The sequence below is a fragment of the Arxiozyma heterogenica genome, assembly GCF_036370985.1.
Source record: "Arxiozyma heterogenica strain weizmannii chromosome Unknown scaffold_11, whole genome shotgun sequence".
NCBI lineage: Eukaryota > Fungi > Ascomycota > Saccharomycetes > Saccharomycetales > Saccharomycetaceae > Arxiozyma > Arxiozyma heterogenica.
Genome location: NW_027042664.1, coordinates 1,479,746 through 1,507,641, shown reverse-complemented (window position 1 = coordinate 1,507,641; position 27,896 = coordinate 1,479,746). Strand labels below are relative to the sequence as shown.

General features: G+C 30.5%; 12 protein-coding genes and 1 non-coding gene across 13 annotated transcripts; 4 read left to right on the top strand and 9 right to left on the bottom strand.

Annotated features, from left to right (window-relative positions):
• Positions 1 to 666: 666 nt before the first annotated feature.
• Positions 667 to 1,797, top strand: PWA37_000622 (uncharacterized protein; the record flags this gene model as incomplete). Its single annotated transcript, XM_064857295.1, has 1 exon — positions 667 to 1,797. One exon carries the CDS (start codon positions 667 to 669, stop codon positions 1,795 to 1,797), a length of 1,131 nt encoding a protein of 376 aa, XP_064716428.1.
• A 519-nt stretch (positions 1,798 to 2,316) lies between these two features.
• On the top strand, positions 2,317 to 2,952 carry PWA37_000621 (emp24/gp25L/p24 family protein; the record flags this gene model as incomplete). Its single annotated transcript, XM_064857294.1, has 1 exon — positions 2,317 to 2,952. The coding sequence occupies one exon, from the start codon at positions 2,317 to 2,319 to the stop codon at positions 2,950 to 2,952; it is 636 nt and encodes a 211-aa protein (XP_064716427.1).
• A 235-nt stretch (positions 2,953 to 3,187) lies between these two features.
• On the bottom strand, positions 3,188 to 3,919 carry PWA37_000620 (uncharacterized protein; the record flags this gene model as incomplete). Its single annotated transcript, XM_064857293.1, has 1 exon — positions 3,188 to 3,919. One exon carries the CDS (start codon positions 3,917 to 3,919, stop codon positions 3,188 to 3,190), a length of 732 nt encoding a protein of 243 aa, XP_064716426.1.
• Positions 3,920 to 4,234: 315 nt separating this feature from the next.
• Positions 4,235 to 5,473, bottom strand: PWA37_000619 (uncharacterized protein; the record flags this gene model as incomplete). The annotated part of the gene is made up of 1 exon (XM_064857292.1): positions 4,235 to 5,473. One exon carries the CDS (start codon positions 5,471 to 5,473, stop codon positions 4,235 to 4,237), a length of 1,239 nt encoding a protein of 412 aa, XP_064716425.1.
• Positions 5,474 to 5,880: 407 nt separating this feature from the next.
• PWA37_000618 (mitochondrial distribution and morphology protein 10) lies at positions 5,881 to 7,344 on the top strand (the record flags this gene model as incomplete). Its single annotated transcript, XM_064857291.1, has 1 exon — positions 5,881 to 7,344. One exon carries the CDS (start codon positions 5,881 to 5,883, stop codon positions 7,342 to 7,344), a length of 1,464 nt encoding a protein of 487 aa, XP_064716424.1.
• Positions 7,345 to 7,496: 152 nt separating this feature from the next.
• PWA37_000617 (uncharacterized protein) lies at positions 7,497 to 10,163 on the bottom strand (the record flags this gene model as incomplete). Its single annotated transcript, XM_064857290.1, has 1 exon — positions 7,497 to 10,163. The coding sequence occupies one exon, from the start codon at positions 10,161 to 10,163 to the stop codon at positions 7,497 to 7,499; it is 2,667 nt and encodes an 888-aa protein (XP_064716423.1).
• A 543-nt stretch (positions 10,164 to 10,706) lies between these two features.
• Positions 10,707 to 11,888, bottom strand: PWA37_000616 (PLP-dependent aspartate aminotransferase family protein; the record flags this gene model as incomplete). The annotated part of the gene is made up of 1 exon (XM_064857289.1): positions 10,707 to 11,888. One exon carries the CDS (start codon positions 11,886 to 11,888, stop codon positions 10,707 to 10,709), a length of 1,182 nt encoding a protein of 393 aa, XP_064716422.1.
• Positions 11,889 to 12,828: 940 nt separating this feature from the next.
• On the bottom strand, positions 12,829 to 14,343 carry PWA37_000615 (Sds3 domain-containing protein; the record flags this gene model as incomplete). Its single annotated transcript, XM_064857288.1, has 1 exon — positions 12,829 to 14,343. The coding sequence occupies one exon, from the start codon at positions 14,341 to 14,343 to the stop codon at positions 12,829 to 12,831; it is 1,515 nt and encodes a 504-aa protein (XP_064716421.1).
• Positions 14,344 to 16,838: 2,495 nt separating this feature from the next.
• PWA37_000614 (uncharacterized protein) lies at positions 16,839 to 20,573 on the bottom strand (the record flags this gene model as incomplete). Its single annotated transcript, XM_064857287.1, has 1 exon — positions 16,839 to 20,573. The coding sequence occupies one exon, from the start codon at positions 20,571 to 20,573 to the stop codon at positions 16,839 to 16,841; it is 3,735 nt and encodes a 1,244-aa protein (XP_064716420.1).
• Positions 20,574 to 20,665: 92 nt separating this feature from the next.
• On the bottom strand, positions 20,666 to 21,439 carry PWA37_000613 (uncharacterized protein; the record flags this gene model as incomplete). Its single annotated transcript, XM_064857286.1, has 1 exon — positions 20,666 to 21,439. The coding sequence occupies one exon, from the start codon at positions 21,437 to 21,439 to the stop codon at positions 20,666 to 20,668; it is 774 nt and encodes a 257-aa protein (XP_064716419.1).
• A 46-nt stretch (positions 21,440 to 21,485) lies between these two features.
• PWA37_000612 (uncharacterized protein) lies at positions 21,486 to 22,679 on the bottom strand (the record flags this gene model as incomplete). The annotated part of the gene is made up of 1 exon (XM_064857285.1): positions 21,486 to 22,679. The coding sequence occupies one exon, from the start codon at positions 22,677 to 22,679 to the stop codon at positions 21,486 to 21,488; it is 1,194 nt and encodes a 397-aa protein (XP_064716418.1).
• Positions 22,680 to 23,509: 830 nt separating this feature from the next.
• On the top strand, positions 23,510 to 23,584 carry PWA37_000611. Its single transcript has one exon. It is a non-coding gene; the product is annotated as a tRNA-Lys (tRNA).
• A 1,089-nt stretch (positions 23,585 to 24,673) lies between these two features.
• On the bottom strand, positions 24,674 to 27,529 carry RRN6 (Rrn6p; the record flags this gene model as incomplete). The annotated part of the gene is made up of 1 exon (XM_064857284.1): positions 24,674 to 27,529. The coding sequence occupies one exon, from the start codon at positions 27,527 to 27,529 to the stop codon at positions 24,674 to 24,676; it is 2,856 nt and encodes a 951-aa protein (XP_064716417.1).
• Positions 27,530 to 27,896: the final 367 nt, after the last annotated feature.

The window sequence follows — 27,896 nt, the reverse complement described above, 5'->3', positions numbered from 1 at the left end:
AATATTATAATACTTTGTTGTACTTAATTTTTTTGTCCTCATTTCAATCGTGGAAAGAGTAATAGCTTTGTTCAGAGATATTGTCATAAATTGGTTGTATGCATTTGTTAGTCTATTTACAAATTATCGCATGTTGACGGTTTGTCTGATTTTTTAATGGTTGTTCCTTATTTTGTAGTCCATTTTGTATTTACTTAAATATGTTTTTTTATTTTGGTATCTGAAATTCGTCAATCATAAACAAAACCATTAAAAAATCTATAGCCGCTGAAAGAGCCGAACTAGTAAACAAACATACATCATGTTGAAATATAATTATTAGAGCTATGTTTGATAATCTAAATTCATCGTACTAAGTGATTAAAAGTTATGAAAATTTATAGTAAAGAAGATTCAAAGATAAAATGAGTATACTGTATAATATTGTATCTTGTATATTACTTATATAGAAAGAAAAGGACTAAGCAATAAAATAACAATTTATAGTACCACTAACTTCCTACTATAAATAATAATAGAACTTATAATACCACCAATATCCTATTGTAAGTTACATTATCTTATTATATTAGTTTAAAATGAACTCGACTAGAATTTTTGATTCTGAAGCCTTGCGTCAACACATCAAGAACTTACAAAGAGAGTAAAATAAATTTAGTATAACCAATGTCAAGTTTATTTGAATTAATAAAAAACAACAACACCAGAAATAGTCTTTTGGAAGCATTAAAACCAAAGATACGTAAAATCACTTTAGAAAATGTTAGTAGAGAAACAGATTTAGTAGAAAGTATTCTTGCAAACTTTTCCATGACAGTACAAGCACTTGAACAACATGGTGAATTTATAGATTTTCAAATTACGGTGGTTAAAAGAAATGGAACAGATTATATTTCAGAACATCGACACTTAATGTTCCCCAATTTGGGTAAATTTTCTAAATTGTCCAAAATTAATATCAGAAACGTTGCCATTTTGTTAAATCTAATGGGGACAATTAAAGAAAGATATTACTTACAACACACAAGTACAATAAGAGACATTTTCTACTCCAATGTAGAATTGTATCAAAAACAGACTAGAGTTAATTATTGGTTACAAATTATTGCCTCAAATTTTAAATTAAACAATATTAATAAGCTGAATATTGTTCCGGCTCAGAAGGGACTCATATTCTCTTCAATACTATTACATATTGATGATTCCATTATTTTGAAGCCTGGATTAATACATTTAATCCCATATATAAACGAAAATTCCAAGGTAACAATACAGAATGACGCATGTAACTTAGTGAGACAGATGCACTTAAAAATATTTGAAAAAGAAGCTATATTTAACAAAGTCGTTCAAAATTATTATAATAACAATAACAGTCAAGCATCACTTTCTGACACTATTTTTGTTACCGGAAAGGGGTATCCTGATACGTTAACAAAAGTGTTAATTGAAAGATTGAGCCATTGTTTATCAAAAGATATTTTAATTAGGCTTTATGTGGATGCAGATCCATATGGTATAAACATTGCTCTTTCATATATCAAAAACGCATCAAATATAAAATCCATTCATTATAATGGCGTCTCAATCACCCAATTAATCAAAAGAAGGGGGCAGATACTGCCCATGAATTATCGAGACTACATAATTGCAAAATCAACAATACACCGTATCACAAAGCAACTGAATTCGATCGATCTCTCCATACTTGGCACCCCTTATCCTTCTCTTAAATCAGAATTACAACGACAAATGTTTTGGGGAAAGAAGGGTGAAATGAATGCTCTTTATGCATAAGCTTCGAATGCTTAAACCTTGTCACTGCTACTTCCAAACACAATATTCATTTCTTTATTTACTTACCCTATTATTTCGATTCGACCTCCCTATCTTTACATATCCAGAACAACCCACTTATTGCAAATTCTGCTTCCTCCTCCTATTTTGACGTCGCGTTTATTTCTTCGAGGAATTTCTAAACAGAAAGAAAAAAAAAGAACCAACATAAGAAAAAAGCAGATGAATAAATAAAAAAATAAATAAAGTAACCTATTAATGAATGTGTCTAAGCATCCATAACAAAATCAGTCATCCAAAGTGGAACCTAACCGATACTCAAATTAGTTGACAAGGTGTGAAAAATATTGTAATCAAACAAAAAAAAAGTGTTGTGTGCACATTCTGGAACAAAAGAAGAGAGTATTCAATAGCATCCGCAGATCTTTTGAGAGTACAAGAATAATCCATTGTTAATCGTTACTTACCTTGTTTACTTCTTTTCCCATACCCATTCGATTCACTTGAAGAAAGAAAACAATGATGTTAGTCAAATTGGTTTCTATTTTATCTGCCCTTGTAAGTTTAGCTGTTGTCAACGCTTCTTCTGCTAATTATGCCCCATTTTCCATAAATTTACCTGCCTTCTCTAAAGAATGTTTCTACTATGATCTGATCCATGACGATGACTCATTAGTTATTGGATACCAAGTATTGACTGGTGGTAATTTTGAAATCGACTTTTCCATTACTAGTCCGGATGGATCTGAGATTGTTAACGAAAAACAAAAGAAATATTCTGACTTCGTTTTAAAATCATTTGGTCTTGGCCAATATACTTTCTGTTTTGCCAACACATACGGGACTGCATTAAAGAAGGTAGAGGTTACTTTGGAATTGGAAAAGACCTCTTTTGATATCCAAGACGAAAATAATAAGGAAGATGCTGTTGCAAACCATGCTATTGCTGAAATTGACAGAAATTTAAATAAAATAACTAAGGTTTTAAACTATCTAAGAGCTAGAGAACACAGAAACATGTCCACTGTTAGTTCTACCGAATACAGATTGAAATGGTTATCAATTTTAGTCATGGTTATCATGGTTGGTATCAGTGTGTTACAAGCTTTGATTATCCAACTGTTCTTTAAATCTCGTCAAAGAAATTTTGTTTAACTCATACAGTTCCAAACTATATATATATAATAGCAGATACAAAAAGGTACCTCTATATATACATTTACGTGACTTTATTTTAAATAATATCGTTCAATGAAAGTAAGTATAAATATGTAACATATCCGTGAATAAAAGAACATATAAACAAACAAACTATAGAAAACATTTTCAAAGAAATATTTAATCGTGATCAAATATAGGCATGTATTTGGAAGTGAAAGATCGAAAATAATCAGTAATTGATATAAGTTAATAATAGAGTAGATAAGAAGCTTATCTTAAACATATTCATTTCCTGAATTTTAATTCTTTTTAAAATAGACTTGCTCTGAGAAGTCCCAAGTCGAATCAACTGATTTCCTCTCAAGTCAATGATTCCACGATTACGTAACCATTCTAACACCAACATACTAAAAACTGTCAGATATATCAAAGTACTAGATATTTTTATCATAACTAAGCCAAACCCAATACCCAATATGGAACCAAGACACATTTGTTTATATATAATCTTTCTTCTTTTATGTGACTCTTCTGCAGACACTACATTCCTGTCCAATTGATATTCATCTTCTTTCATCCTTAGTTTCATGTTATCATTGGTTGTTATTATTGCAGACTCATTATTAATCAGAGATCGACTTGTACGCCCATAACCATACAGGGATCCTACCCCTAACCCTGCGGTCAATCCCAGCCATAACTTACAACCTCTGTAAGATTTAAATTTGGATGATATATCCCAGTTACTTGTACATTGGGGCTTAACAACAGTTTGGACTTCATTTACACTGCAATATAATGTACATTGACTCTGCGTAAATTGTGAGGTTAATCTCTTTCCTGGAGTAAAAATCTTTAGATTATTATTAGCTATCAGGGAGATTCTTCGTTGATTACCAACTCTTAAACCTGATTTATACGTGCTCATCAAAGAACCTGTACAATAAAACATAGTCAACATAATTGAGAGTTTGGTTACTTGCTAATAGGGTTCAGTCTTTTCTAAGGACTCGTAGTCTTTAAATTGTTCAAAGATGATTCTAATTCAATGTTCTTTTCTAACCCTTTAATTATTTAGAAAGGGACAAAAATAAGCAATTTCAATTAAATGAGAAAGTCAATCGTTATAGCCATATACTACACACGAATATTTGAATACCAGATTTAAACCAAAAATAAATCAATTACTATTACAAATTTATTACAAAGTAATTTTCCTCATCTATGTAAGTCTCTATATATTGTAACATATCACTATCAACATCATCACAAAATTTTATTTTATTGACTGAGTTTTACGTCGTCTAGCACCTTCTCTGGCCCAAAATTCATCTCTATATATCTCCCAACCTTCCCTGACTTCTGCTCTAAATGCCTTTGGATTCAATACCAACTTAACATCTACTGCACCAATTCGTGGTTGAGATCGAATTCGAACATTTTCCCAAAATCGTACTACCACATTGTCACCACACTTAAATATTTGACAGAGAATCCACAACTGAATCAATGCAACATTTCTTGTAATGAACCTGACCAAATCAGTAAATTTTTCATCCCATGAAGAGTGAACTTTTATCAATCTTATATTGAATTGTTTTATACCTTTATTAGTGGTGTTAAAAAATCGTCTTGGTAATATAATCGTCCTTCTGTATTGTCCACTGATGTAAAACAGAAAAACTGTAATTATGACAAACACCAACATTAATTGTAATATAAACCTATACAATGCATTGTTACTGTTGACATAACGATGATTGAGCTGTTTGCTATTATCATTATTATTTGAATAGGTTGTAGATAAGTAATAATTTTGTTCAGGGGTTACAAGAGTTGATGTTGTAAAATATAATTCATAGACAGCAAACCCTGCAACTCCCATCAGTGTAGAATAGAATGTAGTATATTGCCATCTTAACCTCTTTTGTTGTCTAGCTTGTTGTCTTAAATCATCTTCAAGAATTAATAAGTTTCGAAATATTTTTGAGGCTGGCGATATATCAGATGAGTTGCGCACTGTCCTAGTTCCACTGGAGGAAGCTTTACTATTAGACCTTTTACGTGCTACCATTGTAGGATTCTCCTGTTCATAACTAGATGTAATATTTCCATACTCTACACTACCACCTCTATTCTCTTCAACAGAATAGCACCTATAAGGGTAAGAATGCAAATATTTACTGTTATCATACTGATTACTGAAACCTGTATTATCACTGTCGACTCTTTCAGAATCTCTATCTTTGTCCAGCCTATCCAATAGCTCTGAAGATAGTGGATGGCCCAAAAACTCGATTTTTCTAGCTATTTGTAATTCAATGTTATTTGACGCATAATTGTCAGTTCTTTGACCTTTTTTTAGACCTACAGAAACTGTATCAGTATGTGTAATTTCAGCACCAGAAGCATGTAATGTATTAGTTTCATTGACATTATCATCCTCTTCTTTCACAATTGTCGGTGATGTTAAGAATTTTTCTTCTTTTGTATTTGAGTCTTCTAACACATCCATTGATCTAATAACAAATCATACAGTCGAGTATTCTTAATCTGACAGTATTATTCAGACTGGATGGCACTTTTTTGGACTTCTTTATGGGTTTTCTTTAGCTTGTAATGAGTCTAGCCAACTCTTACATATTAATTTTGTTCTGCCTCCGATTATTTTCAACTTTAACCTTTAAATCTTTTAGACGGATACCTTCACAAGATACAAGACATTAGAACACATATAAATATCCATACTGTTACATGCATTCTATCTACTGAAAGAATTTTAAGTAAGTTCAACACATCAATAAGTGTTAGACAAAGAGAGCTACCAGCAGTTACTGTTATCTCAGGTTCACAACTACCCAAATCAAAATATTATTTTATGACTAGGGTCCCAGCAGAGTAGAACTCTTCATCAACGAAAAAATGCTAGATTATATGGATTATATAGTCAGGGCTTTTGAGCAGCAAACAAACTGGTATTCAGATAATAGTTATGAAAATATAACTGCTACCTCGCGAAGTTTATTAAATTTTACCATTCCACAATCCATTAAGTTTCAAACATCAAATAAATCCACAGATTACACATATAGCACTCTAGAGTTGACTCGTGGTAAGAAGATTAATGGCTCTCTCACATACTTGTACACTGATGTTGAAGGTTTGAACAAAATTCTTCGAAATTCTAATACGATTGCTCTTCAGGATGCTATCGAAACATATAAATACATACAACCAAGTTTTACTATAGATAATTCAAAACATTTGACAAATTCAGAGTTATTATCCTTCAAATCTAATGTATCCAATAGTAGGAATACCACATATAATGAGTTTAGACCTAGTTCCTTATACCTTGGCAGATTGTACTACCCAAGCTCTGTCTTGGAAGCCATGATGATTAAAAGATTATCTCCATACACCCAAATGACCATCAAATGTATAAGCTCTACAACAAGGGGTTCAAATTTAAACTTCTGGACCTTTTACTGGCAACATTACAAGGGACACAATTGTCAAGAATGTGTTTTTTCCTCCAACGATGGTCTCTGCGGTTATAGAATATTACATAATGTAACGACTTCTCCTTCTAAATTTAATAGTTCTCTGTATAATAACTCATCGTTAGCTGTTGGTGCTGAACTATGGTTATCTTTAAGTTCGTTAAATCCGGGTTGTTCTACAAGTCTTCGATACTGCACTCATTCTGCATATACAGGGAGACCCTTAACTCTAACCTTCACATGGAATCCATTGTTTGGTCATGTTTCATCCACCTATTCAGCTAAAACTACATCAAATTCTACCTTTACTACAAAATACGATTTTAATTTGTATTCTACCGAAGCTAATTTATCATTTGGTTGTGAATTTTGGAAAAGTGACACTTTAACCTCTTTATCCCCCACTTCCATAAACACGAACACATCATTGGATGTTGAAAAAGCCAAGATAAAAATCGATGCTCAGTCAGAGATAATTGATTCTGATAATACAAATCAGGAAATGTTTTCCTCAAATCGTAAAATATCAACTGAGTCCAGTATTATGCCACAAAACGAAAATTTGGTGAATTATTCAAATAGCCAACAGCAATACATTAAGGATGTAACACACACATTTGAATCATCTTTAATACGGCTGGATAAAGAAAAGTCAATTATCGAAGATTTTGAAAATAAATTCAATAATAAAAAGTACAGTAGTGTATGGAAACTGTCAACATCGTTAATGGATAAAAATTTGAAAATCTTGTGGGAAGGTAAGTTTAAGGGATTTTTATTGTCTGCTGGGACTGAATTATTATTTAATAGACAAAATAAAGGAATTCAACCCATGATTAATCCTGCAACACAGTTTGGTATTAATATACAATATTCTTCATAAGATTAACATATATTCTCTTTCTCACACTACTATCAACAACAAAATTGTATTGATACTAACGATCAAATATTGTGCCCATGAAATAATCTAATTAGTCCATAACATATAATTAAAACTATGTACATAGCTTGTATACACACATTATGAACAACTCAGGAATTAACAGAGGAGGCTCTTTTTGCTCTTTTGCCTCTAATCCTATTTTCATATTCATTGGCCTCCACCCTATAATGTTCTGCTAAATCTGCATCATCATAACCATCTAGCTGATACCATAAATTATATCCAGAAAGTCTTGCACCAGTTGCTAAAATTTGAGCCATATAACGCTGAACATCTTCTAATTTGTTTGTCGAATTCAAAACTATAGGTGAAAATCTCTTTGGTATATCTGCAATTACAACTGTTACTGTAGAATAAAGTGGCGAAGGGCATCCTCTTACAAAATATATTTCTTTATCAAATGGTTTCTTTAATTTTTTGGAAAACCTGCTGATGTCTCTTTCATTGTGGACGGTTATCCAGGAAATAATATATTCATTCTTTTCCTCAACATATTCAATAATAGAGTCCTTTGGGATGTAATAACGAATATACTTCTCTTCCAAAAATTCAAGTACTAATGTCGCACCTTTCAAATACTTCAATTGAAAAGCTGTTAGTCGTTCTTCCTCTATATCAGTAGATTCTTTTATTCTAGGCCTTTTACTAGGTTTTTTCTTTGAATCTAGTTTTCTTTTATTGTCACATGATTTTAAGTCACCTTCTATCATATCCTTTTCCTTTTTACCCTCTTTATTCGCCACATCTAGTGTTGGTATCAATACAATAGAATTTTCATTGGATTCTTGTTTTATTTGTTCTAGAGGTACATTCTTCTCATCCAGATGACTTATTGTATTATCTTTTTCATTTGCTTGAAGCGATGTATTGCCATTTATATCAACAGGTAAATTTCTGCTCATGGATGAATCGTTAGTTTCTGAAACTGAGGACTCTACAGAATTTTTACCTTGTTCCAAATTCTTAATGACAACATCTACACCAAGGTTAACCAAATCTAATTCCTTCGAAGTTAGCTGAAAACTCTTCTGTATATCAGACCCACTCTCTTCTGTTGTTACATCTGTCTGCTGTATCCTGCCATTAGTATGCTCTGATGTTAACTTTTCTCTAGTTTCTTTAAAAACTACTTCCATCCTATTTATATTATCCGCTTTGTCATCACCAGTTTGTTTATTTATATGAGGGTTTTCCTCGTTTACGGTTGAAGTCACATCTTTTATTCTAGAATCTTCGTCTCTCATTTCCAGTTCCTTTTCATTAGAATCTCCTTCACTTATTTTGGAATAATTCTCGTTCACCAGTGAGGCCTGTTCTGATATCCTATAACCACTCTGTTTTTTCTCACAATTATTCGACTCTACTTCAGAAATACTCTCTTGTGTATTAAATCCTTCTTTTTTCGCCTCAGTTTTGTTATCTTTTATTTTAAAATCTTGCTTTGCAAATTCTAAATTTTTATCTTTTACCTCTGAGTTATTATCTTGTATCTTAGCGTCCTTTGCCTTCTCAGCAGTACTGCTTTCTTTCATTTCAGTGTTTTGATCTTTCAACTTATAGACTTCTCCTGCCATTTTAGAATCGTTTCCTTCTGCCTCAGTAACCTTTTCCTTGTTTTCCAAATTGCCTTTCTTTTTTTCAAGTTGCTTCGTTCTCACCTTCTTTTCTTTCTTATTAGTTTGTGCATTCTGCATAGTTTGTAGATCAACAAATGCTTTTTCTGGGGCCCATCCTGGTGGGGCAGGCATTTTTTTTGCCATGGCGATAACCTGCTTAAATTCTTCCACTTCATCAGGCATTGCCTCTCCATCGGCAACTTTCTTCATAAGAGAACCAAGTAAAGGATCTTTAGAAGCCAACATATTCAAATTGGCAATCATTATTGCATCTCTCATAGAAGTTGTAAGCTGTTTAGACTTTTCTACTTTTTTAGTATCTTCGCCATTGTCATTGGTATCTTTATTGTTGTTGTTATTCTTATTATCATTTTTGCTCTTCCGAATTTTGGCTGCTTTTAAAGCCTTTTCCTTTTTCTGTAATTCTTTCAATTCTTTCAATCTTTTCTTTTCTTCTTTCTTCTTTTGAAGTAGAATCATTCTTTCTTGTTTTGCCTTCAACTTGGCTTCCCTTTTTTGTTCCTTCTCTTGTTGTTTTAATAATCTATTTCTCATTTTTTCCTCATTTCTAAGTCTCTTCTCCTCCTGATTTTGTAACCTCTTCAATTCTTTGGCCTTTTTCTTCAATTCTTGTTCCTCCTGCCAGGTATTTTCAATATTCTCATCTTTCAATATAAACAGTCTAATATCAAATGTATGTGGACCTGCTATCATAGTACAGTCACACATCTTTTGCATCTTATCCTTAATAGAAAAATTTGATACATTTTCTTCCTCTTCCTCTTCTAAGTTACCTTCCAGAAAATCCTTTTTCCAATACAAAGGAAACACATTACCGAAATTGTAAACCCAAGTCCTTCTTGAGATCCATAGAGAATCATATAGTACTGCAGAATCCTTGACCATCAGTGGATGTGTCAAAATAGAGTTATAATTGGGTATATCAATAGTTGCAGGAAGATTTGCAATGATTTCAAAAGGTCTTCCCTGTGCCCATTTTTCAACTTGTGTTAGATCAGATATGTCATATTCTGAATCACTTTCTGACTTTTTTTGTCTCTTATATTTCCTTCTTTCTTTCTTTGGTTCTACGTCATTTGCATTCTCTGGAGATTTTGTTCTTGTTCTTAAAATTACCATTATCGGTTTCTGCTATTAATTAGTGAACATAGTAATGACAACAGGAGTAATTAAAGTATAGAAGACCACAAAGTTGCAAAAGAGGACAATATATATAGACACTGTACTTTCTTCATTTATCTGTTTAGTCATCCATTCATATCTCTCACTATGCCACAAACTAGTTCATCTCCTATGACCAATGCCACTAATAAAAGAAATGTGCCCAGGAAGAAACTGAACTGTACCTTACTAGTTTTGTCATTCCATACGTTTCTAGAGGAAAGACCTAAAAACCAGGAAAGCCGCAAGTAGGGCGGGAAAATAAATTTCTGGATATTTTACCAAAGGTCATTAGGGCTAACCTCACTTTGAAAATAAAAAAAATGAAAACCCTAGAGTAGTGTAAGATAATGATGATATATAGATGAAATGAGCAAATAAACGTTAAATCTTAATATTTATTATAATTATATCTAAGAGATGAATGTGTATACAGAAATGAGTTTATAAATGTATTTTATAATGATATATATATATATCTATATCGACAGAGTTTCTTGATCAGTTACCCTTGGTAGCAATTTCAAGAGCTTGCTTTATATCCGCTAGTAAATCATCGACATCTTCAATACCAACAGATAATCTAACTAAATTGTCATAAACACCAGAAGCTTCTCTTGCCTCTTTTGGAATACCACCGTGTGTCATGACGGCTGGAACTTCTAATAGAGATTCAATACCACCAAGAGATTCAGCCAAAGCAAATAATCTAGTGGAAGAAGAAAACCTAGCAGCGGCTTCAGCACCGCCTTTGATTCTGAACGAGATCATACCACCCCCTAAACCATCACGATGTTGTTTCTTTACAATATCACGTTGAGGATGCGATTTCAAACCTGGGTAATTGACAGCTTCCACAGCATCACTCGATTCTAAGAACTCAGCAATCTTTTGGGCATTTAGAGATGCTTGTTTGACTCTTAAGTGCAATGTTCTCAAACCTCTGTGAGATAACCAAGCATCAAATGGAGATGGGATAGCACCAACAGCGTTTTGCAAAAATTGTAATCTTTCATAAAGTTCCTTGTTGTTGGTAGCAAGAACACCTAGAACGACGTCTGAGTGACCGTTAATATATTTAGTGGCAGAGTGAACAACAATATCTGCGCCAAAGTTTAATGGATTGGATAAGTATGGGGATAAGAAAGTATTGTCAACCACAAGTAAGATATCTTTATTTAGAGACTTAATCAAGTCAGACACAGCACGAATATCGGTAACCTTTAAAGTTGGGTTAGTTGGAGACTCAATCCAAACCAGTTTGGTGTTTTCTTGAACTAAGGATGGTAAATCTTCTAATAAATTATTAGTGAAGGTAGTTTCAACACCGTGGGTGTTAGCAACTTTAGTGAAATATCTGTGAGTACCACCATAGACATCACCGATAGAGATAGCGTGAGAACCTTGTGGTAAAGATTGTAGGATGACGGCAGTAGTAGCAGAACCAGAAGAAAATGCAAGGCCATATTTACCATTTTCTAAAGCAGCAACTGCATTTTCCAAGTTTTCTCTGTTTGGGTTTTGAGATCTGGAGTATTCATAGGCACCGATTGGATTAGCTGGAGAAGATTGCTTAAAAGTAGTGGATAAGGAAATAGGTTCAATAACAGAACCATGAACATCGATATGGGAACCAGCATGGATAGCCTTGGTAGCAAATTTATCGGTAGATTTGATAGCCATTTTCAATTAATATCAATATGTATATATACTTGTTTGTTATCTTTTATTTTTTTTTTTTTTTTTTTTTTTTCTTTTAACAATATACTAAAAGTGATATATGGAGTTGAACAACTGCTAATCTCTGCTGTTGTGATGTTTTTATAGGTTAAATAACACATATTAAAAGAAGGAGTAGGACCTCTCAAGATACAGACAGTGATTCCTACCATATTGTAACAAGCTGCCAGAAATAAGATCGAACGATAAAACGATAGAACGAACGATAATCTTTGAAAGCTAATTATCCAAGACAGATCATCCACAACGATGGCCATCGCAAACAAACTGAACACGGCATTTCTCGACCAAGGCACGGATTTTTGTGTATTGTGTTGTTTAGTCTTTTCCTTTGTTTTCTCGAGAAAATAGAGACAAGACTTGCACAATGAAAAAAAAAAATAGAAAAAAAAAGAAAGAAAAAAAACTGAAACAAAAAACCCGCATTTACCAATCCGCACGGAATTTGCAGAAAAAATAATAAGAATTTCTTTTTCCTTTTCACTTTATGACATAAATCGTTAAAACTGTGTAAATACGCAGAAAGATGAGGTAGAAACTGTGGAACTACAAAAAACAAAGTCACTATTTAATTAAAGGGAACTAATTGAAATTAGTCATCTTACTAAGTTCATCTCTGTTGTTATATTAATCAGTTTTTCTTTAGAAGAAACTAAAAGACATCTTCAGCTTTGATAAAACGGACATATAGAAGAATATGCAATTAATGACTTATTGGTTTACTGTATTTGATACATGTCTAATCGCCATATCCACAAAAAGATAAAAGTGATTATTATTCGTTATTTTTCCTTTCTCCCTAATCAATTATCTATTATATGATGCCACCATGCATAAACACATATTCTTGTCATTACTACTATTGTTACAACCTTTATTGTTGTCACTGAGACTGTGTCTGTTGCTGTTGTAATAAAAGATGTAACTCTTGGAAATCTTCGACAATCTCTGAATCCCTTAAACCATTAAGAGCAGGTGCACCTGGAAATCCTCCATAATAACGCTTTAGACCCTCTAAGTCACTCAAGGCATTATTCAATCTCATCCTATCCACAATGACTTCTAATTTATCTACAGGGTTGTGTCTATACCGGAACTTAATATTTTCACATTCCAAATCTTCACTTAAGGGCTCCCCTGGCAATCTTTGTTGTGCAGCCCCTGCATAACCTGTAATACAACTTAATGTTTTATTTGCAATTTTTATTGGAACATGATACGATACTTCTGGAACCACATTATCCATCCCTCTTCTTTCTTTATTAATATCGTACCATTCTTTAGTAGTCGAAGTTAGCAGATCTCTTTTCAGATCACTTACTTTTTTATAAAAATCTTGATGTATCATCGTCCTTGTGGCTCGTGTTTCTCTATCTATACACTGTAATTCATACTTTTGTCTTTGATATGCCCTTTTCAATTTATAATCACGGATAGAAACAATCTTTTCATAATATCCACGTAGCTCTGGATGCGATCCTTCAAGACACATCTGTAACTCCAATTCTAATTTGATCAATTTATTTTCATATAATCTTTGTCTCAATTCCGCAAACTTATATTCAATGTTAATTATATCGTCCATTGCTTCTAGCCTCCTATTTTCTAATTCCATGGGAGATGGCATAGTTTGTTTTGGTTTCTCGTCTTTTTCTTTGCTAACTTTACTACCATCATTTTCATCCTCCGCTACTTCTTGCTCATCTTCTTCATCCTCATCCTCATCTGCGTCCTCCTCTTGGTCTGCCTCTTCTTCCTCTTCTTCTACTTCTTTGCCTGCCACATTCAATCCATCTTTTGGGTCTAGCTTTTCTGTTTTTACAGATTCCTTAGTTTCTTCTGCCTTATCTATTTTTATTTTCTGCTCCTTATCACCATCTTCTAATGATGGTGTTTTTTGTGGTAGTGACAGAAGTTGCAGATTTGGATTATTTTCAGGAGATTTTATTGGGGACTGCGAAGAATCAGTAGAAACTGATTGTTTTGACATATAACTAGTCTCCAATTTAACCTTTTTATTACTTGGATCATCTTTATTCTCAGAATTATCATCCTCTAAATGATGTTTAATAGCTAGTTTTGCATCCTGCTCCTGCTCCTTCTCTTGCTCTTTTTCATTTTGCTGACTCCCTCCTACACTGTTTTGTCTCTCTTTTATTTCTATATCCTCTAACAACTTTGAAAGCTTTGGATGAAACTCTTCTTCCTCATTCATGATATCACTTTCCATCTTTTCAGTATCTGCATCACTAGATATACAATACTCACTCAAATTGATGTTACCTATGGGCTCATTTGCATCCAAAATTGTCAATGCACTCTCCTCATCCTCATCACGAGAATGATTTGTATCTTCTAGATCGGGTACATTATCCAGCTTTTCCTGATCTTCAATCATTTCCGACAAATAAATAAATATAAATATAAATATAAATATATGTACGTATATTAGTGCAACACCCTTCAACCAACAGTTCTGATGTTAAAAAATAGGAAATTTATCTTTTGGTTATAATAACTGAGTAATAACAAGAGTTACAGCTGTACTGTCAAAATCTTTGGGTATTTGATCCAATAGTCTCTCCACCCATATGCCATCACACATGTTTAACAAAACTATTTACTATGTATATTTCCCCATTTTTAGATCATTTTGATTGTATTATAATTTTTTTTTGTTTATGTTAGAATAGGGTTTTTTGTATTAGGGCTAACCAAAAATTTACGGGAAAAAAAGACACTTTTAAGAAAACAGAACATACTGACACATCCAAAGAAGAAAAAGAAACCAGGAAACCAAATGTGGTTCCTGTGTCTGACTCAATATATACTAATAGGTTTTTTTTCCAAATCAGCACATGGACTATTATAGCAAACAATATGCATTCTATTGCGGATTTATTTCTTTACATAATCTCACATCCAGATTAGTACTAATCATAACAACACTTGTCTTTACTTTTTTTCCACTAACATAACTTTCTATTTTTATTACAGAAAATAGCATCTTTTATCTATACCATAAGAAATATATAGCGAGTGTTATTATGTTAGAACTACAATTTACAAATCGGGGTGAAGACAACACAATTGTGTGTGTAAGTTTTAACTATTTATTTTTTTTATTTTATTTTGTTAAAGATACGACTTTTACAAATGTTAATATGCAATTTTTTAACATACCGAAGATGAGATCTAATTTATATATTTACACCTATGAAGTACTTGATACCATTCACGAATTTGTTGCTTCAGTTCAGTAATGGTTGAGCATTTACCACTCTACAAATAAAACCTTGTAAAACTGGAGCACAAAGGTCTTATTTTGAAAATCGATCACATAAAGGTTAATAGATTATACTATTCTGACAAGAATTCAAATTGCACAAAATAAATAAATAAAATAAAACAAAACTATATTGTAATATATCTTTAGTACTAGTTTTCTTACTCCATTAAGTCCTTGCAAAAATCGAACATGTCAACAGTTTAGAAAAAAATAGCTTTGTCTTATCAGAGCTTTTACCAGTTTACTACCATTTAACCATAAAAATTAATTATAGAACAAAGCTTAAGTGTTACAGTATCATACAGCACTATTGGAAGTCGAAACATGTAACATTTGTAGTAATGGCAAACATCATTAAGTTGTAAACTTTTTTTTATCTTTAATAGGCGTTTATGCTTATTATATTAGTATATACAATGTGAAATTTTTTATTTACTCCAAGTCTTTTAAAGTTTTTCATTTTTTCTTCAAATCTCTGAAAAACATATTTGGTGACAAATAAAATGTCTCCCTAATATTATGACACATCCGTGCACCACATAATATACAGAAAGACTAATTAAAAATAATTCTTATGGAAATGACAGTAATAAACATTCATTTTCCGACAGTCTTGATTATTAATAAAATATCCGTTTGATATTTCTAGCGTTACTCTGAATAATACAAAAATACTAACCATCCCATATTACAAAGGTCTTTGTTATTAGTTTGGACTTAGGACCAATTCTTTTAACAGGACTATTGAACGAATAGTAAGGACAATAACAAATATATAAGAACGTTTTATATATCTAGGAGAGTTAAGGGTTTATTGCTTGTTCTTTTTCGTATTATACAATATGTTACATATAATTATAAATCAACTAAACATACAAATTTAGATATCAAGATGCTGGTCCTTTATATATGAATCATGAGTTGATAGTTTCTTATTTAAGGTTCTGTAACGATTGTCACCGTAGGTACATTTCTCATTAATTAGCTATTTAATGTTTTATGAATGTTTCATTTTGTTACATAGTATTCAACAAACACATGGGATTTATCAACAAACCCTAAGTCCTATAAATCCAAACTAGAACTTTTTCTTGACAACTATCACAAAACCCTAACAATATTTTTCAGCCCTAATCCTTTTTTTCTATATAATCATAATATCAAGGTTGAACTACAACATCTTTGTTGTATTATGAAGTGGTGAAATTCTTTGTATATTCCAGGGAAGCGCAAATAATATTAATAGTTGTTGGAATTTGGAGCCTTCTGCGTCCATGGTAATGATAGACATCATTAAGTTATAGATACTTGTTATGTTTTTGTATTAAATACCTGTACATATTTATTATATAGTGTATTCAGTATACATTCTTTTATTTACTTTAAGTTTTCTTTTAAAGTTTTTCATTTCTTTTCAAATCTTCGAAAGACATATTTGGTGACAATTAAAATGTTTTCCTGATATTATGTACATCCGTACACCACATAATATATAGAAAAACTAATTAAAAATAATTCTTATGAAAATGACAGTAATAAACTCTCATTTTCCAACATGCCCCTTTAATTGGTTTTTCTTATAACTTCCTCCTGTTCACTATAACTTAATGATTTCCATTACCAGCATTCCAGAGGACAGTGATTGGAAGCAACTCTTTGGGTGTTAATTCATGTTGTACAATCATTCTTAATTTATTTATATCTTTATTAGTAGTGGATTTTGTTAATGGATCTGCAGGATTTTCTTTTCCACTGATTTTTCTTAGACTTAAGTCTGAATCTAATATTCTTTCTTTTAATCTTTCAATTCTAAGTCCCAAAAATTTGGTTCTTGCTTTAAAATAATCTTGTTTCAACCAGTCCAATGCTGGTTTGGAATCAGTAATTACACATATTCTTATGTTTTTAAAATCCATCATCTTTTCTAATTTCAATTTTAATAGCAATGCAATTTTCTCAGCCTGATTTATGGCATCTAATTCAGCTTCTGCTGATGATGTACATAAAATTGATGATTTTTTTGAAAATCCATGGAAAAAATTGTTTCCTAACCATATTAATGCACCACATCTTGATTTAAGATCAAATTCAGATGCTAGCGAAGCATCTGAAATCACCGTGATGTTTGATATATTTTCTACTTCTTCTCTTTTAAAAACAGTCTTTGTATCTTGTGTTTTATAAACATATTTTAGTATTTGTTCGGTTAACTCAATTACCTTTTTATGAGGATATAAAACTAATCGAGCCATTTTACTTACTGCACATTCTATATCAATTCTTCCTCTAGACCTAATATAATTTAATTTACCGATTAACTCTTGTAAATATCTTACTTTCTTCTTGTATTCCTCTTTAGTCATAATTAATTTATCTTGTTTTGGATTTATTTTAAACTTATCAATATCTGGAATCATTTCTTCTTTTAATTTATCATTTAATATCATTGGATGTTCCTTTTCTAATCTCTTTATATAGCTAGTCATGCTTAATGCTATCTCCCCTTTTTCATAATCATAATTCAAATCCATTCCCAAAATATCTGTATTAAGCATATTATTTTTCATTCCACCAACTATTTTTATTGAGAATTGTTTTTCCAATGTATTTATAAATTCATCTAATTCTTGATCTGTTCTAGCAGCAATTATACAATCATCAACATATGCTGCTATCATTAAATTACCATCCTTTGAAACGAATAATCCAGGTGAGTAAATATTATCATATAGACCCATACCATTCATAGACTCTTTTAAGGTTTCATTCCATCTTTTAGGGCTTTGTTTTAGTCCATACAATGCCTTTCTTAATGGAGTAACCTTTCTTGCATTTTTTGGATGTTGTATATACAACTCTTCATTTAAGGTTGCATATAAAAATGCATGGTTGATATCTAAAGTCTTTAATTTCATCTTCTTATTGTTAGCAATAATCAATAGAATTCGCAATGAATCAAGACTTAAAATGGATGTTTCAATATCATTATAACTACTGCTTGTTTGTTGATCGCCTCTACAAACAATTCTGGCTTTATAAGTTCCATCTCTCTTAATCGTAAAAATAGAATTTGTTCCTACGATTTTATCCTTTTGTATTTTACTTTTGTCTATGGCAATATTCAAATCAATTACTTTCATATTAACTAGATTTTGTAATTCTTTATTATACGCTTCTATGAATTTAATCTTTTCTTCTAAATTTTGATTCTCAGTTATAGCTTGTTTATAAAATAATGCTCTAATCTTTCTTTCTGGAACACTTTCCCCCCGTGATTCAGGTGTGAATTCTTCCCATTTTTCTGTAGGAGTAATATAACGAATTATCTTTTTCTTCTTAAAAATCTTCTTAGGGTGTAAGTCTTTATTTTTTTTATCAATATTAGTTAAATTAATCTTGGGGATATTATCAAGATTGGTTTCTTCGAAGTTGTTTTCTAATAATCTTTTCTTTAATTCTTTAATTTTAGGTTTCCTTAAGGAAGTAAAGTTTTTTTTTGTCCAGTCTGTAGTATTGGTTGATTTAGTTAAATTATCTTCCTCTTTTGGTAATGTAGATACTAGTGAAACAGATTCTTTAGCATCATAATACTTTTCTTGTTCTTCGTCAATCTTAGCAACACTAATATCATTACTTTCCAGTGCCTTTTCTCTTTCTAGAACTTGTTGTAAACTGTTATTTTCATTGTTCTTTTCCTTTTCCTTTTTGTGTTCAGTTTCTATCTTCCGTTTTATAAAATTTTTAACATTGTCATTAATTTCTTGATGTAATTTATTATTAGTTGATCTCAATGATTTTGATGATTTCTTTAAATTATGTCCTATCTGACCTGTTATGTTTGTATCCATTGTTGTTATTTCTTCATGTTTCAAAATATTTTCTGCGCCTTCATTATTGCTTAATTCTATTTCTGATACTTTCCGTTGTTCAACATTATCTTTTTCTTTTTGTGTGTCTTCTTGTTCTATATTAAGAGTATCAGGTTCCTGTAGTGTTATATTGAGGTCATTCTCTAAGACTAGTTGTTTATCAGTTTCTAATTTCTTTTCTGTTGTATGTGTTTCGTTAAGTTTCTCCAAGGCATATGCTTTACTATGTTTAAATGAGTCTTCAATAATGTTTGTTTTAATTTCTTCCTGTTCAATCTTATTTTTCAATATATCCTTCCATTTACTTACCAATGAGTCTTGCATGAAACTAGCTTGATCATTTTCTTGAGATTTATATGTGCTGTTTAATTCCGGATATTGTTCGACACCAGTATTTTTATTATTATCATTATAATTAGTTTCTGGTTCATATTTGTTCACATTCAGTTCATCTTGTTCATCCTGTTCTGTGTCTACAGTATTTTGAGAAGTAATCAGCTCTTCTCCTAATGACTCTCTTGATTCCGTTTCCTCGCTGATATGTTCTTCTTCAACTTCAAAATCGTCAAACAATTCATCTAATTTAATATTTTCTATGCTTCTAGGTTCAATAATTGGCGTTACATCGTTAATTTCTTCTTGGATGTCATTTAGTAAATGTTCTTTAACTCTTATTTCATCTTCGTGTAAAACATCTACCAGATTATCATGTTCATTTTCAAAATCTGATGGTAACAATGTTACTATTTCATTCTCGTCATAATCAATGTCATTTATATCTCCAATTTTGTTTTTGACCTCATGTAAAAATGTACCAATAATATCATATCCTTTCTTCTCATTTAAACTGTGATTTATTGTATAATCTGGTAATATATAATTTGTGGTACTTATCACTCTTTTTTCTTTTGGTACATAAAAATAATATCCAAAACCTTTTGGATCCTTGGATAGTGTTATAGCCCTTTTTCCTGGTGCTTCTGTTTTTCTGCTTCTGTAATCCCATATCATAGCTGGGGCACCAAATGGTATGAATGATCTTAATTTAATTTTCACTTTATGTTTTGATATTTTCATTAATGGTGATTCTCCAACATTTTTGTTATATACGCAGTTTCTCACATTCACTGAAGCTTTAGCTGCATATGTCCAAAACCTTAAGGGAAGTCTTGATTGTAGCAATAATGTTCTTGTGTCCTCAATAATTGTTCTTATACCTCTTTCAGCTCTTCCATTAGCTTGGTGATCTTCAGTAGAAGTATATATAATATTAATACCGTTTTCGTGAGCTAATTCTTCAACTACGTGATTGTCAAACTCTTTACCCCTATCCATGATTAACTCTTTAACTTTTACATCGAATTGTTTTTCAATCCAATTTATATTGTATCCAATTTGTTCTCCTATTTCATTTTTATTTTTCTTGATATGGGTTGTTGCAATAATAAATCTCGATACACTATCCACCATTATGAGTAAATATCTTTCTTTAACATGCTCAACAGGACCAAATATATCCAAGCTCCAAGAAGCACCTGGTTCCTTTTGTGAAGTGTAGTGATTCATAGAACCAGTATAATGAAAGTGTCGATGTAATTTACCTGAAGCGCATATCTCACACCATATATTTTTAGAATTTTTTTATCATTTATCATTTTCACATCATCAAAATTGTTCATTTCTATTGATTTTATTATTCCACTGGCTGGAAAATGATTTAAACGTAAGTGAGCTTCTAAAAGTGTGATATTAGGTTTTATCGCTAATGGATTAATAGGTTTAACTGCTCTAATTATCTTATCAGTCATCTTGACAGCTATAATTTTATCTGTATCGACCCATATGGTGTTTCCTAATTTTAAGGTTTTCGTATCAAACTCATTTTCTTTGTTCACTAGCGATTCATACCCTTTGTCTAAGGTAATGCCAGTTTCTTGATATAGTTTGTCTGCAGACAAAATTGTTGCATCTTGTTTTGGAGAATAGTATGCTGTAACACCAATTATTTTATTTCTACCTCCTTTAATTGGTAGTATCCCTTCTCCAAGTATTTCTATTGGGTTTCTATCATCCCCTACACCCCAATATTCTGGTCCTTTTATCAATGATGAAAAGTTTAATAACCAGTCTTTATTGTGTACCAAATGTATACCAGCAGCTGTATCAATAACTACTTTGTCATTAGTTTTATTTTTTGAGTATGTTTTTTTTATCTTTATATTGTACTTATTATGTATATCTTTAATGTTTGATTCTTTTCGAGTCTGTTGTTTTTTGTTCTTTTCGATTTTCATATTCTTTTCTCTGGAATCTATGTTAGTATTCATGTTCTTCATTTCTTTCTTGATGGTATTCAGTTCATTTACCTTTTCTTTTATTGATCTAGTGTTCTGATTCATTGATTTCACCAGGCCTAAGTAACTTCTTCTCTTCCTTGTCTTCTTTCTTATTATAATTTATTCCTTTCAAGTAAGTATTGTTATTATTGATTTTTCTACAATTTTTGGCATAATGTAAACACGAATTACAGTTAATACATCTTCTTTTTTCAATACGGGTTAAATTTTTTGATTCACAGTATTCTATATTCATCAATCTAATTGAATCCCGAATTGCTTTTATATATTGTTCAACATTCAATTGCCTTAAGTCACCTTTTAATTTACCGGTTAAAAAATTGTTAATCATTTCTTGTTTTACGTTTTTTGTTAATGATTCTTCAATTTTTGTTTTTAAAAAGTTATCATTTATTCTATAGAAATCATCTTTTACATGGCTCCATTTCTCTAAGTTCACCATGTACATAAATTCCTTGGTAATCCTTTCTGGTTCAGTACAGAACTCATCAACAATCAGTTCTTTCCACATTCTGTCCTTAACTCTTCTAGGGAATTCTTCACCTAGTAGCTGTTTAATAAACAAAATAGCTTCAATACCTGATTTTTCATCCAAGTCAAAATTTTCCATATCATCAGTCATAGAATTAATAACAATGTTTCTAATTATTTCCTCTTCATTTTTATCTATTTCTATTTTACCTGTCAATTGTGTAACATCATCAAAGTTCCATGATTTTAGATATCTGGATAATGATCTGAACCAGATTGGAATTTCCTCAATTTTAGATAATTTCTTGTTAAATTTATAGTTATCATTTTCATAGTAATATTTAATAATATTGCCATCTAAATTTTTAAAAGTATAATAAAAACCATATTCATCTTTCTTTGATAAAAGTATGTAACCTTTATAATTATTTATTTCTTGATTCTTTGGAATAAGATCTATCTTTTGTTCAACATCTATATTTTTTTCTATGTGAACATTGTCCATGTCTTTTCCAATTTTTAAAATCTTTTGTAGGGCCTCAATCAATTCCCCTAACTCTTTAGTTTTCTTTGTCTTTTCACTTACAGTCAAATCTGTATTAGATATGACTTGTACAATTTCTTTTTTCAAGTCATTGATTTGATCATTGATGATTTTATCGTTCCCAGTATCGTTATCATCAACAACGGCGACGCTACCATGTTGGAATTTGGAGCCTTCTGCGTCCATGGTAATGATAGACATCATTAAGTTATAGATACTTGTTATGTTTTTGTATTAAATACCTGTACATATTTATTATATAGTGTATTCAGTATACATTCTTTTATTTACTTTAAGTTTTCTTTTAAAGTTTTTCATTTCTTTTCAAATCTTCGAAAGACATATTTGGTGACAATTAAAATGTTTTCCTGATATTATGTACATCCGTACACCACATAATATATAGAAAAACTAATTAAAAATAATTCTTATGAAAATGACAGTAATAAACTCTCATTTTCCAACAATAGTTATTCAAATAATTGAGACAGTAATCAACTATAGTCGATAATATAATTACTAAAACAGTCTTATTAATTGAACGGCTTATATCGAGCTAATATATTTATTCGAAGTTACTTGACTTGTTACTTGCTTGTTGTTCTATTTTTGTTCATATATAATATATAAATTATTTACAAGAAATGGTTATGGAAGATGGTCTTTTATCTCCAGAAAACGTTGTCCTTTTATATGTTTTCTGGAGCTCGATCGATTATTCAGATTAGTACATTAATGACTTGACTGATTCACCCTAAAATTTATTACATTAATTTAGGTGCACTAGTGGATTAGAACTGCACCCCAATTCTCTAATCATGGTGATTAGTAATACACGTGGGACTTATTAAAACAATAGGTAAATTCTAGATTTGCCAAAATCTTATGTAATCTAATCTCTTTATTATGCAGCATCTAATGTTGTAGCACGTGTATGGCTTATTAAGACAATAAATAGTTCTAGATTTATTCAGTATCTTATATAATCTTGATGGTTATAACAATCCTATTCTACAGCAGTTTTCGATGAGTGAGGCCTTGTTGGCGCAATCGGTAGCGCGTATGACTCTTAATCATAAGGTTAGGGGTTCGAGCCCCCTACAGGGCTTTCTCTTTTTCTTTTTAGAATTAATACAATATCATCTGATATAAAGCTTATAAACTTTCCAGCTAAAAGCTTCTAAAAACAGTTTTTTAGAAACAACATTAATATCAATTTACTTAGAAGGAAACTAAATATACAATTACCCTATGTCTTTAGCTTAACTTTAAAAATGAAGATAGACTAATGTCAACTAGGTACTACATGTTACATCCTTTCTAACATCTTTTTGGTTCCCAAATACCTTTATAATCTTTTTTCTTGGTAACACCACCTGTAGACAACTAAGTAAAGAGATTTTTTCTGCTTATCTATCAATATCTTCAAAAATTATTTAATATGAATAATCTACATAAATTTTCATTAAAAAAAATAGAAAACGTAACCTATTAATTAAATTAATTAAGTCATTCTGATAAGAATTCTACAATCTAAATAACTCTGATTTTTTGTTAAATTTCTATAGAATATTGGAGAAAAAACAATAAATATGATAATATTAAATATAAATACTTCTTTTATTCTTCCAAATTTTAATGAGATGATCATTTGGTAATACAAAATATACTTGTATCTTACAAAAATATAGCATTACATATATAGCATAACTCAGTTGAAGATACAAAATATTCTTTTTTGATGCTCTAGTTCCTTTTTAAATCACTTTATTATACCTTTCTAATCTTTTAGAATCCAATGTTTATTCTATCTTTAAAAATATATGTACAGATGCACGATTTTTAATTCATTCTTTACGTCATTACATACTTTTTTTGGTAATTTAATTTTCATGTTAGAATTTTTAAATAAGTACACATAATATTTAGATACAGCATTCCCTTTTATATAATGAGCTCAAGCATAGTTATTGTAAATGTTATATACTTGATTTTTTTTGATACAGACAAGTATGTAAAAAAAAGATATGAGTTAGATGAGAAAAATATTTAATACTTATATTAATTTTACAAAAGATAATTTATGCAATAGTAATAAGTTTAATATATAATGAATAAAATAAAAAATGCAGAGTATCTATAAATGCTTGAATATGAGATAATAATAATATCTATAACTAAAAAAAATATTATGGTAATCAATTAAAACCACCCACTTTCTTCTTTCTTTTTTTCTGTTTTTGAGAATATGTCTCTTGTGATGCATTGGGTGTTATGAAACCTTGTGACAATATTGGAGGCTGTTGAGTCAAAGAAAATGCAGGCGTCATATTGTTAGGAAGAGAACTAGAAACCTGAGAACTGTTGAAAGATGTCGAAGAATGTTCCCTATTATGAGAAAGACCGGAAATATTTGTAGTTTTACTAACCTTCCATATCGATGCACCAGATCTTTTAGACTTCTTTTTTTGTGAAAAACTCACAACTGGAATCATTGGTTGTGAATCTTTAGTGAATATATGTGACTGACTGCTCATAAAACCAGTAGACATCTTAGCCATATCATCCATATAATCATCATTTTCATCTCCCCAAGAATTAAATATAGATTTGTGATCCTCATCCAAAGACTCTTCTAAATTTTGATACATTTCATCATAGACATCTAATTTCAAATATCTAACAAAACCTGTAACTAAACTTTTTACTATTTCTCTTGTTAAATGTTCAGCACTTGATGTGACAGGTTCCCAACATTGCAAAATCTTACTATGAAATATATCAATATCATGAATGGGTTCAGCTAATAATACAGTAAATAGTATACTAAGATCATTAAAGGATATCCTTTGATCTTTATAATGGTGGATGAATTGATCTAATAATGATGCATATTCTGTTAAATTTTCGAAATATCCTAAAGGCTTATCTATTGATGTTAGTAATTCTGAATAGTTGCCAAATGCCATACTTTTTAGCAGTTTGTTCAAGGATTTTGACAATGAGTACCCATATTTTTCTAAAACTTCATCATCCTTTGATTTATCATATCCTTCTGGCGGCTCATATGTAATACTATTAAGTAATGATAAAGTGACTTCAGAGACTTTTTTATAAGGTTTAAGCAATTTGCCATACAACTCACTATTATTCTTACTTCTATAAAAATCTCCTATATCTCCAATGTTATCTGTACCTTTTACATCTAAAAGATATTTATAAATTGTTTGAGAGTCAACTCCCCTTAATATTAAATTTATCTTCAGATTACCAATGCTAAAATTTCCGTTAAAAGTTTGATGTGTATCACATATCGTTTTGATACCTTTAAATATTTCAGGAATATTAACAATTGTGTCTTCTCCAATGGACCAAATATTCTTACCTTGATAAAGAAAAGAGTGCCCATATATTATATTTTCAATTTTAGAATATATTGCTACAAAGATAAAAGTAGCATCATTAAATTTAATGTAATGTAAAGAGAATTTATAAGTCTTGTCATCTGGATTCAAATCATGTTTCCAGGAAATTACCCTCCTTACAACACTGTCATTGTAATTTTTGTCAACTATGATAACTTCTTTAGATGTCAATAATATACTTAAATTGAATGCCATATTTTTAAATTCTCTTATTTCAGACCATGAGACGGCCTCTATAATTTCTCTTTCCCACTTTTCTTTTATGTCAATTTCTACTATCTTTGATGATGTGACAAGTAATAACCTTGATTCAACCGATGACCATACTATTCTCTTAAATGACAATAAATCTGTTGGATCAAATATCGTCCCTTTATATTTCGGTATAATATTCATGTCTCCACTTAGGTTACAACGAAGTCTATCTGATTGTACAACGGGTATATCATAAATGAACCAATTTCCCTTTATATCGATCAACGCACATTGCCCATCTTTCCATGGGTTAAAACTAATATCTGCAAATGGAAAATCACTAAAACTGCTTAATGGCAAAGTTAGCCAGAGTGAACAGTCGAATTTTCCAATTTTTCGACTTAATTGTACATTATCTATTTTAATAACTGTTAACATATTCTCTGTAAGAATAGCCACATAGTCTTTCATAGTGAATTTTTCATGTGAGATTGAAGCAAATTTTATACATTTAACTTTTGTATCGATGTTGAACACTTTTCTTGGGAACCTTGAATCTATTTTGAAGGAAAATTTATCATTAGAATCAGATTCAGATAAGACAGCAAAAACGACTTTCGAGAAGGATTTCCCTGTGATATATACGATGATATTTTTTTGAGCATCATATTCAATAAATTTTGTTCTAACCATATTTGAAGCTATTAGATCACCATCTGAAAGATCAAATACTTTGAACCTATTAGCTTTATTCTTAATAGAATCTATTTCTTTAATCTCATATGTTTCATCTAATTCTTTGATGATGTTAGAAGGAATATAATCATTACGTGGTTTGTCAATATCTAATCTTTTATTTAACATTGTTGATGATATATTATTGCTAAGATTAGAATTATATTTAGTAAATCTTATATCTTTAAATATTTTTGGTCTAGCATTTTCCATTGGTGGTATAAGTGATTTCCAGTTAATCATTTGAAAACTCTTATCACCAGTATTTTCTAAATTAGACTGTTGCTGCGTTTGAATATTGTCACTATTATTATTACTATTTTCTGAGTTTTTCAAAGATCCTTGATCATTCAATAAAGTATTTCTCTCAATAATAGTATCGGCATCTAAAAAATCGTCAATACCATCATTTTCAACATCACTTTCATTTTCAAAGTCACTTTCTCTTAATTCGGAGATATAATATTTCTTATTTTTCAAAGGTTCATTATTTGATTTTGTAAACAACTTTGTAAAATCTTCACTAACCTTTCTCAATCGAAATTTAAAATGCTTATATAACGAGCTATTGAATTGTGGTTGGACCCATTTAGCAAGTTTGTTATCAGTTTGGTCTATTTGTAAAAGTCCTGGCCCATGAACACCGGATGTCAATTGATGACCAATAGACTGTCGACTCGGTATTCCAGGAATATTCATACACGAGAGTAGAAAACAAATAAAATAGTAGTAATAGAATAAATAATAAATTATTAACAAAAAAAATTAAAAAAATAGATGATTAAATAAAAAAAAGAACGACAAATTCAAAAACGATCTATATTCGTTTCTATTACCCTTGTTATTATTAATAATTTTTTTTTAAAGCTAAAAAAGGTATCTGGTATCATATGTGGTAATCTGTTTAACTTTAAACAAAGTATGAATATCCAAACATTTCATCAAGATCATTGCATTTTATTGTATTTAATTTTGTTTTATTTAGTTGTTTTTATTTTTTATTATTTTTTTTTTTTTTTTTTTTTTTTTTTTTTTCAGAATTTTTTTTTCTTCTTCCATTTTGCTC